Consider the following 18,593-nt stretch of genomic DNA (forward strand, 5'->3'; position numbering starts at 1 on the left):
TTGGACTGAATCACAGTTGGTGGTTTTTCCTTAGAGAAAGCAAGAGGGCAATGAGGGTGCTGCAAAGAGAATGGTACAAGGGATTTAGCATTTTGCTATGAATAAAATGGACACAATGACAAATACTTGTTAAGTAACTGGAATTTCTAGACACTGCTGCCTATTTGTTTCAACACAAATTGTATTACTGCTATTAAGACATCTTATTTAATTCCTTGACTGGCTGCTTGGCAGCATCCACAAAAGCAAGAGATCTGGTTCACGAGTAAAAGCTAGTTAATAAGTGATTTCTACCTGATGCTGCAACATGGTCAGAATAACCTTTCATGGATCATTTCCATGAAAATTTGTCACATTCTATAATCATATGATTGCTTATTATTCTCTATTATCCCATTCCATTATGTTCCATTATCTATATAATTCCAAAGATAAAAATCTTTACCCAGTTCTAATCATTAATGGGCTGCCTTCCCTCACTCCCATCCCTGCCCTGTTCACTCTTTTTCTACTTTTCTTCTCAGACAGTAGATTTTTGGAACTTTTAACCACATCCTCATGTTGTGTTACTCTCTCCCCCACTTTTATCCATCCTGCTTTACCTTCACTAATTTGGAATGCCTCTTCATCTTTCACTGGTTCCGCCGTAACAGCTTTTTCTGATGGTGGCATTTTCCCAATTCTAACTCTCTTGGTTGACACTTTAGCTTTAAAGAGAAAGTCTAATTTATTGCTACAGTGACAGTGTTTAAATTGCTTTCAACTCTGAACAGCTTTAACACTTTTGCAAACAAAACAGATATTACTCAAACTGGGGAAGAAAACCTTTTCTAATATAAAATAGGAGAATTCTATTTTTTAAAATTCAGCATTAGTCTAAGCATGCTCCTTTTATTTTCCTATTTATCTTGCTCAAAACTACACCTTCCTATCTGCTTTTCTCAAGGAGCCTACATAAATTTTTCTATTTTGTTCAAGACTGTGGGACCTTTCTAGTACTGTTTATTCTGAGTTTGGTTAAATCTTTCAAGATCTTTGTATTGGGAATTACTTTGATCTCCCTAAAGTACTGAAAATGAGCTAACTTATTATTCTATACCATCAAAATATTACTTAAAAGTGAAATGGTACCTTTACAAATTTTCCTAAATTCCTAAGTCCTAAATCCTAAGTCTAAGCAAAAACTAGGAGGTAGTCTGGTATAAACAGGCTTCTATTTATCAAAAGCTGTATTTTCTCAATAATATAGGCATACCATTTTCATTCCAATTCTATCTGGGTACTCTAGTTTGCTTTCTGGTTCTGTTATCTTTTCTTGAGATATAGTAACTCGGGGTAAGGTCTGAACTAAGAGAAATTTGTGAAACTTGAACATATTTCTTTGGAAAATATTGTTTGGCCATAACTATCTGTTGGCCTCATGTCAATACACAGTGAAATTACTGGTAATGCTGTAACGTATTTAAAAAAATTTTAAATGTAGTCCCCTCATAAAATAAAAATAACCACTTCTAAGTATCTACCTGCTAAGTGTCTTTCAATCATGGTTTTCAGATCTTCTTCCATAACATTCTCACTTATGGGTCCCACTTGGGACAAAGCTTCAAGTTTTGTCTTCTTTGTGTCCACAGCTCTCTTTTTTCTATCCCCTCTTTTATCGGCGGGATGGTCATTTTTGCTTTGTGTTATCTCAACTTTTAAATCACTGTCTCCATCTTCCTCCTCTCCAACTTCATCAACAGTAACAAAATTAAGCTCTTCTTTAAGGTTGTTAAAATCTGCCAGAGAGTCTTCATCCTCTTCAGTTACTTCATCTAAAGTCACTAAATGCAAATCACTGCTGTCATCCTGTATTTCATCTACAGTAACTAAAGTAGAAGGGTCTTCAGGCATCTGAGAAGAAATGAACCCAATGGAGTCCCTTCCAGTATTTCCTTCATCTCCTTTAGTACTTAAAGCAGCAAAACTTATGTCTGCCGACTCATTTAAAGGTAGCTCCTCTACTTCTCCAATTTCATCCACAGTTACCAAGCGTTCCTGTTTTAGAAGATCTTGTTCTTCGGCCACTGACAGTACAGTAACATCTTTAGGTTCACTGTGGGAAATGCAATCATCTTGATCAATTAACTCATCTAATGTAAGAAGTGAATTTGAATTTTTTACCATTTCTTCCATATTTATTTCTTCTTCATCAATTACTTCATCCACAGTGACTAGAGCTTGTGCTAGATGTGTAGCTGCATCTTCCTCTTCCCCAATCTCATCCAATGTTACAAAAGATAATTCTCCCTCAGCAACACGAGGAGCAGAGATTTTCCCCTTCTTCTTCTTCAAGTTAAGTTCAGAGGAAGGGGTATTTTTGAGCGCTTCTTTCCTTTTTCCCTTCAGTGGATTCTGCTTGGTTTGAAAAGGATTCACTTCTTCTATAACCTCATCCACAGTAACAAATTCATCCAAATTAAATGGAAATAAGGGTTCCTGTTGGAAAAGTAAAAAAAATTCACATAATTGTAAATAACTCCTAATAACTGGCTAGGTTCCAAACAGTCTCAATAAATGTGCACGATGTATCTATTATTTATGAGAATTTCAGTGTAGAGATGTTTCCTAAAGCTGAAATTAAGAGTTATTTTTCAAAGCCCCACAAACAAATCCAAAGAGTAAACAATGCCAAAGCTAAAATCCTAACAGTATCAATCTAATTCCACCTTTACTTAATTTCAATGAGATTACAATTACTTTTGGTCTGGAACCAAACCTGTAATATTTCTGAGGTATGCCTATATAAAGTTCATCTTTTGAGAAAGTTATATGGAAAATTTATTATTAAGACTTCATGACAAATATAACTGCTCTTGAAAAAAAGATAGTATCTATAATTTCAAAAATGCGGTCAATACTAAAGAAAATAAATTTCTGGCAAGCCTCCTACACATTTAGTATGCTATCAATGGTCAAATAATAGTAAATATAATAATGGCATTAGAATACATAGCCAGTAATCTGGGGGCAGGAGGAGGAATCTGTAAGCAATTGTACTGTCAATTTATTAAGCCATGAAAGAACCATAATCCTTCTGCTTCTTAAACTATTAACATTTCTCCTTACCCTAATAAAACTGACCTAAATTTATCCCCTACCGGGGAAAAAAGTAAAATAACTGAAAAAATACTCTATGAATAACAGAAACCTAAAATACCAAACAGCCAATATAAATTGTAACATGTTTATTTGGGAGAAGTCAGTACCAAGAAAGTAAATCTTAAAGCCCATTTAGTTGGGTTAAATGAAGCCATACCAAAAGGACCACAAAATGGAGAGGACTCCAGTCAAACATCAATCTCCTTTACACAGATGATTTTATTCTGTGTTATAACCTATTCCTATTGATATGAGACTGGAGGTGTCTTCCTACTGTAATTCCCTTTCCATTCTTGTGTAACTTTTTGCCCCACATCAAGAACACAAACTATCTAGCCTAGCTCAAGGTCAGAAAATAAACTGATGATGGGGTCAAAAATAAAATATCTCATTCCTGTCCCTTGCTCTATATCAAACTAATTATTATAGAAGAGACACAAGTTACATGGTAGATGAACTCTTTTATGTAATGATGGAACAGATGGGTCAGTGTTAGTGGATTCTTTCTTACCTCTTTGGATTTGGAACTTCTACCAGTGGTGCTTTTAGGAGGCTTAGTGTTTTGCCCAGTCAAAGTCTGAAATAACAAATAAGAAATACAGAAAAACAGAATTTAAAACTGGGTTATTAATGTTCTTTAAAACAAAAGAAGAATTCAAAGAGCAAACATCACCCAAAACACATTCGATTATACAAATATTTAACAGGTATACCAAGCTAAGTCAACAGTCATTTAACAGTATAGGCATCATCTCCATAAGCTGTACTTAAATTCAGGTTTACTGATCTCTTCTTCTCTATAGCCACAATGTCTAAGTTGGGCCATCCGTAAGCTGATAAAGGAAGCTTCAATTTAAAAGTAAAAACGGTTTCCCATTTCAGAAGCAGAGTGCTAAATCACCTCAGGAGATTCACTGCAGAATTTTGTTTTTTAAATGCAAAGTTTTATTTCTGACCACATTTTATCCAAATAATGCTTTCACACCTGTTTATAAATTACAAACTTGAGCTTATTACTCTAAGTGTCTACTGGCTTAAATCAATGGAGTCATTTAAGAAAGGGAAAAGGGATCTTGGGGGCGAAGGGAGTGAGGAGATGAAAGTATAAAACAAGATTACATCTCTTACTCCTTGGCTACAACAGAGAGCTAATTACTTCAAAGATACTCTGCCAGCTATTTTTCCTACCCTCCTCACCTTATTGTTGCTGTCATCCCGTTTCATGATGGAAGGTTTAGCCTCTGTTTCCTGAGATTGTTTTGTAATATCCCTGTAATCCACTTTAGAATCTTTGCCTTGCAGGGCTGAGATCCTTCCACTGCCTCCTCTGGTAACACCACTCTGAGTGGGTTTCAATTTACTGCTGTTTTCAGCCAAGCTTGATCTGGCACTTGTAGGTTTAAACAGACCCAATTCCTTGGCTGAAAGCTTCTTTTCAGCATTTATTTGATCTCTGAGTACAGATTTTAGAAAACTTTTCTGGTTTTCAGATTTTGAAGCTGTAGCTTTTGCCTTTGGAGAAGAGACCATACCAGCCTTGATGCTTGACTTACTGCTAGATGCATTTGATTTACTAGTTTCATCAGGCTTATTGGCCTGAACCACTCCTTTATTTGGGCATGCCTTGGTCACTGAGTTTTCTGCAGGCTTTTCTTTCATTGCAGCCACAATCTTTTCCAACTTCTCTGCAACCATCTTATCATCATTCTTTTCAGCCTTCTCCATCCCTATTTGCAGATCCATTCTGGTTTCCTTGGTATTTAATTCATTCTCCTCCTTTTCATCCATGTTACTTTTTTCAGAAATTCCCTTTGTGCTCACTGCCTGTTCATCCCCAGTGGAAATTCCAGGTACTAAGGCCACAACACAAGTAGATGGCACTATTTCTGAAACAGTTTCATGTTTGTCTACTTCAGCTACAGCTTCTATCATAGACTGTGTAATCGCAGAAAAGAAATCTTCTGCTTCAGACGGAGAGTCTTCTAGAATTCCTTTTATGTTCCTTTCTTCTATGAATGCACTATCAGATGATGATAATCCTGTTTCAGGGTTAATAATTTCTGTCTCTTCCTTCTCAAAGTCACTGGTGTACACCTGCTGATTTAAAACAGACTCCTCTACATTTTCAGTGAATAAGTCAATACTGGAGGGAGTGGATGCTACAAGAGGAATTTCCACTTTGACCTGCTCTCCTTGAGTTTCAACTTCAAATGTTTCAATAGCAAAGTCAGAGACACATAGTGCTTTTCCTGGTTCTTCCTCACAAGTCTCCTCCTGCTGTATAAAAGTTTCTGTTTGAATGTTGGGAACAGATTCCTCTTCAATCTCACTAGGTTTAACAGAGGGACTATCAGCTGCTGTTTGCACCTCACTTTCATCAACTGGACTGTTTTTCAAGTCAGGGCTAAAAGTATTTAAAAACAAAAAGAACACAAACAAAAACACAAACAAAAATCAAACTATGATGAGAATCCAACCATCATAAATAATCCTGTTGATGCTAATTGTTAAGACTTCCTGATGCAATAAGCACTGGGAAATCCAGCCAATCAGCATTAAAATGGTTTAAAAAGTTTTGATATAAATATATAAATAACAAAAATTTAAAAAGATATGCCATTTCACTAAAGATTTCTTTTTAGTTCAAAGGAAATAATGGCAATATTATGACCACTGATATAGTCATTTTACTCATATAAGTCTTAACCATTTTTTTTCCTTCTGTCAAGTTTGCCCCTGATACCAGGAGGCTGAATGTGAATTTGAGACATCTCAAATTATTATTAAGTCCTATTTTCCCAATGGTGGTAACTGAAATAATAAAATATGTTTATGGTTCACGAAACAAATGACCCGTGCATTAAATTTTATAAGTGAGCCTTACCTAAAAGCAACAGAAACAGAAACTGATAAGCCACACTCTCAACCACGTCGCCTCTTTCTTTTGGATGTGAAACAGATTTGTTTTTAATTTCCCAAGAACCATATTTATTAGTAATATTTAAAAGAAAACTTTCTTTGGAAATATCTTTTAAATACTCTATTGGAGGCAAAGCTGATACAATCACCTTAACATAAACATGTAGTTTTATTATAAAGTATGTGCCTTTGGCTATAACACAAGAAGAAATACGTTAAAAGAAATCTTTCCAATTACAGAGAACAATTTAAGATTCCATTACATAGCTTAAAATTTAAAGTAAAATTATTCAGAAGAAATGGAGGAAATACATGGCAAATATCCTCAACTGATCTCATTCATCATGGTCCTCCCAAATTCGACATTTTTTTAAGTGTGTGTTTCAACCATTTTCACTGAGACAGAATAAACTGTTTTTATATTAATGCTCCATAGATAAGAGGTTATCTTGAGGAATAATAAGGAAAATCTTAGCTTCTGAAGATAATGTCCAACATGCTACCAACACACTGTTTTAACAAATACATTCACTTAATTACATTAGAAGTAGCATGTTGGAAAAATACCCCAGAAAGTGATCCTGCCATACCAATATCTCAGTCTTGACTTTTTTATCCTACTTTTCAAGGAAGGAGGGGGTGAGACATTCCCTTTGATATGCTTCTCAAAGGGTGGCTACATACTCTTGAGTTACTGCAAGATGATGTCTGTGTCCTGAGATGTTAATAATATTTCAAAAGTTTGGAAAAAGTAAGCGCTACCACACCAGGGTCTAATCATATGAGCCAACAAACTATTCCTCCCTCCCCCAAAGATGGTAAGTTTAAACTTCCAAAGGAGAAAACCTTTCTAAGAGATCAGAGAAATACCTTTTGAAGAAAAGCCATTAAGGCAAAGAGTTTCAGTAATTTATTTTAAGAAGTCAGTAACCACAGATCTTAATCAAATAATATTCTATTCACCTGTATAAGCTATCCTTTGTATGCTACAAGGTTTGAAAGATTTTTATTTGAAACAATTCACCTCTCTTATATTAAAAAATACCAGTGGCTGATTTTTGGTGTTCCAAATTCTTAGGACAAGTTAAAAAAAACTTGTTGCCAAGCACAAATATGACAAAGATAAGAAAAAGTTGTGATATTCAGTTAAAACAGTTATGTAAATATTATTTCTCAAAAAATACTTTCATTTTTAAGTTACAAGACTCATTTCCAATAATGAAGATTAAATTCAAATTCCTGCCTCATTACAGAACTGCATATTAACCTTAAAGGCTTTACAAATTAGGGCTATACAAAAACACCAATTTATTGGGCTTTAGAAGGAGAACAATGGAGATTTTGATTCCTGGCTCTAAGATATAGCAAATCCTCCCCCTTTACCACATTTAGTTTGTCAATAAATTTAAAAAGCTATTATCCTTTATACAAAATGAATCACTATGCAGTTCTATGCTTCAAAAAGACAGCATGAGCTTACTTGGAAAAATGGCTTAATTCCATATTTGTTCTTGGGTGTCAGTGCTTTCTTCATAGGATTTATTTTTCCAAAAATTAGTATCTAGTTGTTGGGCTAATACAGTAAAAAGCTTCAGTGTTAAGTCAGCTTGGAAAGTCAATTTGAGGTGTCAAATAAATGAAATTATTAACACCAGAGTGAAAAAAACAGTCCTTTTAAAAGATCAAAGAAAACAAAATCATATTCTGGAAACTGGATCAAAAAAGGATTCCAGGAACACTGGATTCAGGAGAGAGGTATCTAATTTCCCACCCCCCCGTCCTACCCCCATCTCTCCATAATACCAGGGTTTCAAACTCTTCAGATAAGATATACAATAAAAGCTGGCCATGAGAACAAAGTTTAATACCACACCATACACTTTCTGAGAAACTTTAGACTGAGACATAACACTGAAGATTAGTATTTATTTCAGAGCGCCATTGAGTACTTCCCAACACTATTAATGAACTGGTGAACATTTTATTTTGCCCCCTTATTTGGAGCCTTAATCATATGATAAATAAATAATGTTCACATGGTGGGTGGTTAGAACAGGCAAAATGTAGAATTTTATTAAATTACCAATATATCCATGTGAGATTTCTTTTAAAAAGGAAACAAATATTTTAATTATAAACAAGAGGATCATATTAATGAATTGCCATCCACAAGTGCTTAAACAAAACAAAACAAAACATACAACAAGCACCAGTATTTTCTTCTTAGGATCAGTTTACTCCAATAAGAAAATGTGAAGTATTCAGCCACATTCCATGTCTTTTTTCTCTAATGTCATATAAGTCAGAAAACAACGATTACAAAATGGGAAATTAGTAGTGCTAGGGCTTCCTAGGTGGCGCAGTGGTTAAGAATCCGCCTGCCAATGCAGGGGACATGGGTTCGATCCCTGCTCCAGGAAGATCCCACATGCCATGGAGCAACTAAGCCGGTGTGCCACAACTATTGAGCCTGCACTTTAGAGCCTATGAGCCACAACTACTAAGCCCATGTGCTGCAACTACTGAAGCCCACGCGCCTAGAGCCCATGCTCCGCAACAAGAGAAGCCACGGCAATGAGGAGCCCATGCACCACAACGAAGAGCAGCCCCCACTCACCGCAACTAAAAGCAAGCTTGCACACAGCAAAAAAGACCCAATACAGCCAATAAAATAAATTAATTAATTAATTTAAAAGAAAAGAAATTAGTAGTGTTAGAACTTTAAAAATTAATTTTATAAGATTAGACAACTATCTGTAAATTCATTAACACATATCTGTTTTAAAAGATAAGTGAAAACAATGAAAGAGAAAATGACAACACACACACTCACAATAACTATTCTCTCCGATATGAAACTGTCAAATGCAATATGCAAAATGGATTTTTGGAAGAGCCTACTTACTTACCAGCCAGAGTTACTGCAGCCAAACTGCAGGTCTATCAATACTACTAAATGCAGCATTGTTACTTATTCAGCCCTTTGTGGGCTCTTACAGCGAACACTGCTGTTGGTTATTACTACTTAGGCATGTAAATATAATTGGTATGATGATGTGCAACTTAAAAAAGGCTGTGTGGACACATATAGCCAATTTATTGCTTAAAGTTACCAATATATTTTAATGTACTCATAATCATCTTTATTATTTAAAAGTCTCATTTTATAAAAGTTAATTACTGAGAAGAAAAATCCCTAAGACGTCCCTGTTTCTAAGGCATCTTATAATCAAGCAACGCATCAAATAAACTGTCCATATTTAAATACTCAAACTCCTCTTTCAAACTGATAAGCTCTTACTACACTAAGAAATTAAGGTAAATCACTTAGTATGAAAGAGGGGAAAGAATTCTCTATCAGTGATTTCCAATGAAGAGCAGTAAAAGGGAGGTTATTCACTGTTGGGACAAAGGTGATGATGAGTGTGGTATCCATCAGGATGAGAAAGTCACCAACAAGAGGATATACTATATGTGGTCCAAAAAAGCTGTGAGTTACTATTTTGTATAGACTCTGAAGAGCAACTTTTCAACCTCTGAAAATATGAAGCAGTGTACACATTGTTTTGTTTTTACCAAAATACACACTAAATATTATCTTTTGGTTTCAAAAACTCAATGAAATTTAAAAGGATTATACAAAAAAAAATTCAAAATTTACTACTGTGCCTAACTATTTTGGAATAGAAAAATCTAACAAGAATATGATATTGATAACAGAGTCAAGCTGTTCAAGAGTGGTAGCAAAACATTTCATAAAGAAGTCAAATTTATATATTTAATCAAACTGTGTGTATATATTCACTTTTCCTAAAAAAAAAAAAAAAATCAGTAAATATCTGAAAGAGACCAAAAATAACAACAAAGAAGCTCCCAGGTCAAACAGGGCCCCCCTCAAAACCCCCAAACAAAATAACACCCTCATAACACTCAAATATACACAAAATGATAATGAAAAATATAAACTTCTTGTTACAAGTGAACAATCACCATAAAATACAGAAATAAAATTCAGTAATTAACCATGTACTATAAAAAATGTTAGCAAACTTAAAAGCAACATACCTTTCTTTTCCTAGTTCTGGGTCTTTCTCAGCTTCAGCCTGTAACATAATTTCACATTTATTAGAGGCTATTCTACTGGATTTAAAATATTTAACTCATCAATGCAGTGTTTTCAGTTCTTAAAATCTAAGCTGAAACAAAAAACAAACAAAAAAAACCCCCATACCTTAAAAATATATCAAAACAGCTAGTTTTCAGTGTCCACATAACCATCAGATTCCAGAATTTTTTTTCTCATTTTTAGATAAAGAGCTCTAAATAAGACTATACTGAATAAATGACACACAGAAAGTAATGAGAAAAATAAGTTTCCACAATGTTGATAATAAGAGACTTTTTAACTTTAAAAAGCCTGGAAATGCCACCTTTTGCTAAGAATAAAAACAATCAATCTGAAATATCAAAATCTTTTTTGGGCAATTATTATTTTAAAAGACTTCTATCTATAAGGGAGACTAGTTGACTTTGTACTCAAAACATGCATTAGTGCTGGACAAAACTTAATAATCCTTTTAAACATATATCTGAACCACCAAGAAAGCGATGTCCTGGGGCCCAAAATGAAAAGAGGAATTAAAACTCAGAGCTTATGTAACAAGCACTGATCTAGGAACTTAGGATACATCACTGAACAAAACAGCAAAACTATCTGCCCTTATAACTTATATATGCTAGCTGAAGGCTTTTTCTGTGGAGAATCATGGGTGCTGAGTTGAGAATTATCTTTCTCTAGATTTTCTCAGACTAAAAGCCAAGAACTGCATTATAAAGAAACTGAATATTTTAGAGAGCTTCCTGGTGTGGATGTTGGAGTCCCAGAGTAAAGGCCTTCTTTACTAGGCTATCGGGTAAGGTATCGAGTCTACATTTTAATGGTATATAAAGAAAACTAAAGATGACAGTTGATAAGTCCCATCCACAGTGCTTGCAAGCAGTCTTCTCATTCACGGGAGAAACTTGTTAGAAGAAAACAAAACCAAAACCAAAACCAACCTATATGATAGTAGAGGAAATCTATACCAGATATCTGTATTAGCTAACCTGCTTCTTTATTCATAAATTAATAAAAGAGAAAAAACAAACGCACAAGCAAGAACAAGCACGTAAAACTGACTGAAGATATTTGAGAGAACTGCTTTAAAACCAACTCTAAAGCATACTCTCTAAAGAATTTTTCTAAAAAAAAAAAAAAATCAGTTGTATATAGCATCCATAATATCAGTAACAGGTGCTACTTCCAGAAAGAACATTAAAATTTGAAGAGAAGAAATATTCAAAGATAAGAGGAAAATTTCCCTCAGGTGAAGGAACACACTAATTTTTAGATTTTATAAATCCAATGAGTGATCTAAGCAGGATATAGGAAATAAGTCCCAAACGAAGTTAAATCCTTGCTCACTGCACTAGCCATACTGATCCTTCATGGAGCTCCCTAATCACCAAATATGTCCTTAAGGCCTTAGCTCTTCTCTCTAAAAAACCTCTTCTCTTTCATACTTAGTAGAGTTCGCTCTCTTAATTCCTTCATTCAGGTCTCGTCTCTCAAATAATTCTTTCTCAGAGAGGCCTAACCCTCTGCATATTCCCCCTGCACAACCCGCCATCCAGCACTCTCTTTTTATCTTAATTTGTCTCCACAGAACTTCATAGCACTTTTTACCATCCGACACTATGTATACACACACAAATACATATAATAACACACACACACATAACATATAATAAATATATATTATGAACACCTATTTTACATATATAGGTAAGGTATATATATATTATCTATATATATCTGTCTCTTCCACTAAAAAATAAGCTCCTTGAGGACGGGGACATTGACTCCTCTGTTTACCAATGTATTCCAAAGTCTAAAACAGTGCTGGCATAGAGAAGGAATTAGATAACTAATTTGCTAAATGAACTAGGAATACATGCTAAAAAGTTTCAAAGAGGAAAAAAAAAGTAGGTTACACAAAGGTATGATTGGAATCAGCCTTCTCCTTAACAACACTGGTTAAGAAAAACAAAACAATAAAAGGAAAAACAATCTGAGCACAGAATTCTTCACCTAGACATACTATCAGTGAAATACGTAAGAGAAAAAGTCATTTCCAAACATGCAAGGATTCAGAAAGTTTACTGGCCACACATACTTTAAATTATTTGACAATGTATTCTAGCAAACAAAGTAATACAAGAGAGTAGGAGACAGAGTCCAAGAAATAACAGAAGTAACTCAGAAGAGCAATAAAAATAAAATCAAAGGTATATAGATGCTTTATGAAGCAAATGGCCATAAATTTAGAACAGGGTGTCAGAAGAACAGCTCTAAGAAGAGAGCAGAATCTGTTCAACAAATAGTAATTAAGTTATATGATCCAAGTAACATGAAGACAGTCTTCTTTTTTCCTTTCAACAACAAAAAACAACTAAACTGTATAGGAAAGCCATAGCCCAAATACTGAACAAAAATGCAGCATCATTTTGAGAAAAGACTGCAAGTATAAGAGAGTCAATTCCAAGTGTGCAAGATACAGACATGTACTTCTTTCTTTATAGACACACCCTCATTACTAAATTCTACAGTAAATATCTTCATAATCAAGATATCTAAAATGCAGGTATTGGGTTTCAATTAAGCCTTCATATTTTGTATGCAAGGTAACTATAGTTATAGAATTAAACATTGTAATGTACTACATGAGGAAGTAACATTACAGGTAACAAAAATGGGGGAGGATATTGAACAGAGGGTAACATAGGATATTAATTAACACATTATAAACATGATAAGTGAAAAACTGTTATTAAAAAAACCTAGGGGCAGGATTCATTTCCATCTCATAGTCTAGATTAGGCTTTCAAGACCTCCTCTCATATATACCATTACACTACCTTGAAATTAGTCTACCTGCCTCTACTATCCAATTTATGATTTGTTGAATGGATATAATGGACACTATGTGATATGTTCAAGATTACAAGGCTAGCTTATCAGTGGTGAGCTAATAAGTCTTTTACAATAAGTTAAATGTGCTCTTCAATTTAATAAGCTGTAAGAATGGGGCTGAGTTAGGACTTGGGAAATGCAGCATTGAATTTAGGCAGAGGTTTCATATAATTTCCATTTGTTTCATTTTCTTTAAGTCTAAGAATTTGGGACAATTCTGGAAGAAAATTTCTGTATAGTCAGTGTTTACGGTAATTCTGAACACAGTAGAAAGTAATAACTTGAAACATATCAAAAACATGAGGTTTTAAAAATACAGCATTCCACTGAGAAAAAAAATGCTTAAAAACTTAATAAAAATTTTTCTGAAATCAGGTTAAATAAGCCACTCAATTTGTGCTTACATCAGTATCATGATGCATTTACTTACAGGTGCTCTATTTAATTTGGATTTAGAATGTGGAATTCTCTCTTTCTTGAGCTAGCACAAGATTTTTGGCAGATTAACAAAAAAACCTGCAGACACCAAATACAAGGCCCTATTTACCTCCCACTATTGAGATACAATGAAACTATTAGAAAGAGAAAACATCTGAGTTTGAATTTAATTCTTTCAAAGGTAGACTATTCATAGTTTTCAAAGATTATTACTGTGTAAGCCAAGAACCTGTAAAATCTATTTCTTATACAAGAAGAGAGTTTATAATAATTTAAATAAATAAAAGGGAAAAACAAACTTCTTTCTACCAGGAGGAAGTCAAAATGGACTCAATGTAGATTCTGCACTCTGGAGATAAACATGCTATATAAATAGAATCACTCTGCACATATGTCCATAGTAAGCATCAGAATGAATATGCTACATTTTCTAAAATTACCTCAATTTATTCTCATTTAGACAATTTTATACTGTTCCATAAACCATGAAAATTGGAACAGTGATTGCAAAATAAATTTTTAAAAGAAATAGTATCTAAACTCAGAATTAGTTTGACTACTGCCCAAGAATAATACTCGAAATTACCTTCAGAGTGTTTATCTTCTAGCTTTGAGAGAATGACCTTTATGCTTTCCTCATTTTCTAAAAGTACAAAAGTTGATACAAAATAATCTTACCTCTGATGAGTCTGTCTTTGGAGATAATGTGCAGGTCAATACATGGTCACCTAAATTCTGTGGATTTTGTTTCAGAAAGCTGTACATTGACTGAGCAGATTCAGGACTATCTAACTGAAGAATTGCCTTTGGAGAAGACAAAAAAGTATTAATAGTTCTTTAAAAAATTAAAAGTAGAATTACCATAGGATGGAGCAATTTCACTTTTTAGTATATACCTAAGAGAACTGAAAGCCAGAACTGGAACAAGTATTTGTATACCCATGTTCACACCAGTATTATTCACACAGTCAAAAGGTGGAAGCAACCCAAGTGTTGATCAACAGATGAGTGGATAAACAAATGCTTGTATGGTACAAGCATACAATGGAATATAATTTAGCCTCAAGAAGAAAAATTCTAACATACGCTACAACACATGCTGGAAGACATGCTTAAGTTAACAAGCCAGAATCAAAATGACAAAAAGTGTATGGTTCCACTTATATGAGGTGCCTAAAACAGTCAAATTCAGAGACAGGAATCTGAATGGTAGAATGGTGGTTGCCAGGGGGCTAGGAAAAGGGGGGATGAGGAGTTACTGATTAATGCACAGGGAGTTTCAGTTTGCGAGAATTAAAAAAAAGTTCTGGAGATGGATAGTGGTGATGGTTACACAACAATGTGAATATACTTAATGCCACCAAACTGACACAAACATGTGTAAAGAAATTTCTTAAACATATCAAAGAAATTAGTATCTACTTCGTCAATAAGTTATTTTTTATGAAGCAAATACTGTCAACTTTGCTATAAAACCCTTTCTACTTTCTAGGTAATATACGGTTGACCAAAATCTAATTGTCATGGACATATGTCTGAATTAAATAGAAAAGACAGAGGGCACAGCAAATGTAAAGGGACTTTAGAAGTATCTAGTTGACATTCATTTTATAAATAAGAACTGAAAATGTAAACCAACTTGGTTAACGTCAGAAAGGTAGTTAAGGCTAGATGAACTCAAGTCTAAACTTCCCTATAAGATAATGCTCTTTGCCCTATTACCTCTCTCCCCTGTGCAAGTTTTAATTTCCCCTTAAAACTAGCAGTTCTTCCTTCCTGTCACAGCCCAGGAGAAATTATGATGGTATATCATAATTCTGCTAAGAGGCTGAATAACGTTTATAAGTGCTTTAGTTCAGAAGCTGAATTAAAAGTTACAGACCAAAAAAAAAAGTTACAGACCATAAAAATATAGGGTTCAGTTATATATTCTCTATAGAACATACAGCTAAAATACAAGAGACCTTGTTACCTTGTTTTTATTACTCATGTATACGTGGTGATCCACTTTTCCAAACTGAAGTCCAACACAAAGTACACACTGAAGTCCATCTTCTGGTAAGTTATCGAGATGTACAAATCGATCGTAAATTTTATCTACATTTACCTGTATTTTTTTTTTAAGAGACAGCACAGAAAAACAGAAAAACAGCTGAAGTATCAAACTGTAAAGTGCAGATTAACAATAATTTATTTTTCAGAGGTCAGATGACATCCTCTCCCAAGAGTAAGAAAATTACTATATGGGTAAAGATACTGAGGTCTTAGTTTTAGATTTGAATAATCAGTGAAATATACTAAAAAAGAAAATATAATCTTTCTTCTATCAACATAATATGTTTACACTTAATATACCCAATATATACCCAAGCCAGTTAATATGGCTCCAGAATCTAAAAAATATTCCACATTAGGGACTCCTTCACCCTCTATTTCTTATTTTTACCAAAAGAAGACATCTGACATCTCTATCACCTCAATATTTTAAAACTAGTGCTAAGATTTTCTTTAATTCTTGACAGGTGAACAATAACATAACCAATGTTTCTATCAATTAAGTGTACAAAAGCATTTAAAGGCAAAACTCACCTCTGGGTCATTTTCTCTAATTAAGGTTGTAAATATACCTTCCTAGAAAGGCAAAATAGAGGAAGATGGAAGGTGTAAGCTCTTTCTCATTTGTATATTTAATTAGTCAAGATTTATTGATATAAAATAATCTATATGAATAAGCATTAACAACTATTTCATATAATGAGTAAGCAAAATTTCTGTTCCTTTCAAAAATCTTTCCCTCTCCCTAAACAAGTTATCTAAGTCCTACCCTACCCATAGACCTTAATTCTTCCTAGTCCTCTAAGTACATTAAAGACTAATAAGGTGGTACATTTAGGGGAAGACACCCAAATTTACATACAAGGAATATGAGATTTTATTTAGTAGACAGTAAGAGAATTCAAATTACAAAACAAAAAGTCAACTAGGCAAAGTAGGGGATGAGGAAGAATACAGATGTAGGCTAGTTAAAAAAAAAAATCACAGGGTATTAAATAAATTAAATAAATATTAAATAAATTAAATAAATAAATTAAATAAAGAGGCCAAAGCTGGGAGAAGCTAGTTTAAATGAAAGGCTTAAATGTATAGAAAAATAACTTTATCTTATGATACTACTGTTCAATTTTTTTTTCTCTTCGCCACTAGTGACATATATAAAACCACTGCAGTAAGTACATCACATTAGAATGATCCTCAATGGAAGGCTTTTTCAGAATACATGCATTTCTGTACTCATTACAGTGCTATTTACAATAGCCAGGACATGGAAGCCACCTAAACATCCATCAACAGAGGAATGGATAAAGAAGATGTGGTACATGTATACAATGAAATATTAATCAGCCATAAAAAGGAACAAAATAGTGACATCTACAGATATGGATGACCTAGAGATTGTTATACAGAGTGAAGTAAGTCAGAAAAACAAATATCGTATAATATCGCTTATGTGTGGAATCTAGAAAAATGGTAGAAATGAACTTATTTGCAAAGCAGAAACAAAGTCACAGATGTAAAGAATAAACTTATGGTTACCAAGTGGGGAAGGGATGGGGATGGGATGAAATGGGAGATTGGGATTGACATATATACACTACTATGTATAAAATAGATAACTAATGAGAGAGAACCTACTGTATAGCACAGGGAACTCTACTCAATGATCTGTGGTGACCTAAATGGGAGGGAAATCTAAAAGAAGTGGATGTATGTATACGTATAACCAATTCACCTTGCTGTACAGCAGAAAGTAACACAACATTGTAAAGCAACTATACTCCAATAAAAATTAATTAAAAAAAAATTACACGTAGACTTCCCTGGTGGCACAGTGGTTAAGAATACCCCTGCCAATGCAAGGGACACGGATTCGATCCCTGGTCCGGAAAAATCCCACGTTGCGAACTAAGCCCGTGTGCCACAACTACTAAGCCTGCGCTCTAGAGACCTTGCGCCACTGAGCCCACATGCCACAACTACTGAAGCCCGTAAGCCTAGAGCCCATGCTCCACAACCAGAGAAGCCACCGCAATGAGAAGCCTGCACACCGCAATGAAGAGCTGCCCCTCCATACCACAGCTAGAGAAAAGCCAGTGCACAGGAACGAAGACCCAACACAGCCAAAAATTATTTATTTAAATAAACTATTAAAAAGGTTATAAAAATAAATTAAAATTTTAAAAATAAAATAAAATAAACACATGCATTTCCACCGTCCTCTGTTTGTAAGCCACACAGAAGCAATGAAGGGTTTCTAAACCAGCTGAATTTAAACAGATTTTAATTTTATACCAGTCCCATGACTTAGGGAAAAAGGTTTTGAGGGAGACAAAACTGAAGGTAGAGGATATAAAGAATACCTATTTTAGCAGGAGTTTTAAAAGAGGTGAAGCAAAGGTGAACGGGATGAAGAGGGAACAAATTCCTGAAATATTTAGGAGTTAGACCAGACCTTAGTGACCAGCTGGTTATGAGAAATGAGAGGAAAAAATTATAAAGATAACCTCCGGAATTCCAGTTTGGATGACAGATAATGGCAGTGAGATAAGAATAGGGTTCTCTACAGACTACTGTTTTCAACTTTTTCTCCATTCCAACATACATGAGGGGTTGGATTCCCTCAATATGGAAATAACTTTCAAACAATGAGATGGGCAACTATAGAGAAATAGGAAGATGCTTTCTCAGTGTTTGAGAGAAAATATGTGATCCAAAGAAGAAAACTGGAAAACATAATAAACTACACTAAATCAGATTAAAAAGTTAACAATATTCTAGTAAATATGATGGTAAGTCTATTATTTACCTCGTCTTTTAAATTCATGTTGTCAGGAGCCATACTTATTGAGAGTTGATTTCCATCCAGTGATATTGGGAAGCAGGTATAAAATTTTACCATAGAATCTGCAGATTTTCTATTTATTTCTATAAATGCCTTTGAAAATAGAAATTACAAGAATGAAAAAATAAATCGTTACTTTTTCTTTAAAAAATTTAATACTTAGAAGTCAAATGAATTGAATAA

General features: G+C 34.1%; 1 protein-coding gene across 8 annotated transcripts in view; it reads right to left on the minus strand.

Moving 5' to 3' along the window:
* Positions 1-18,593, minus strand: part of ZNF638 (zinc finger protein 638) — an 80,971-nt gene that overhangs the window by 4,488 nt on the left and 57,890 nt on the right. For 7 of the 8 annotated variants that reach the window (XM_057741172.1, XM_057741169.1, XM_057741173.1 and 4 more), the window contains 9 exons: positions 18,375-18,503; positions 16,100-16,141; positions 15,483-15,617; positions 14,189-14,314; positions 10,126-10,163; positions 4,339-5,545; positions 3,653-3,718; positions 1,524-2,478; positions 603-707 (listed from right to left, as the gene is read on the minus strand). In XM_057741172.1, coding sequence (XP_057597155.1) covers positions 603-707; positions 1,524-2,478; positions 3,653-3,718; positions 4,339-5,545; positions 10,126-10,163; positions 14,189-14,314; positions 15,483-15,617; positions 16,100-16,141; positions 18,375-18,503 — 2,803 coding nt within the window. The remainder of the gene's footprint in view (positions 1-602; positions 708-1,523; positions 2,479-3,652; positions 3,719-4,338; positions 5,546-10,125; positions 10,164-14,188; positions 14,315-15,482; positions 15,618-16,099; positions 16,142-18,374; positions 18,504-18,593) is intronic. The other variant, XM_057741174.1, reaches the window with a different exon arrangement.

The sequence above is a fragment of the Hippopotamus amphibius genome, chromosome 7 (genome assembly GCF_030028045.1).
Source record: "Hippopotamus amphibius kiboko isolate mHipAmp2 chromosome 7, mHipAmp2.hap2, whole genome shotgun sequence".
Classification (NCBI taxonomy): Eukaryota; Metazoa; Chordata; class Mammalia; order Artiodactyla; family Hippopotamidae; genus Hippopotamus; species Hippopotamus amphibius.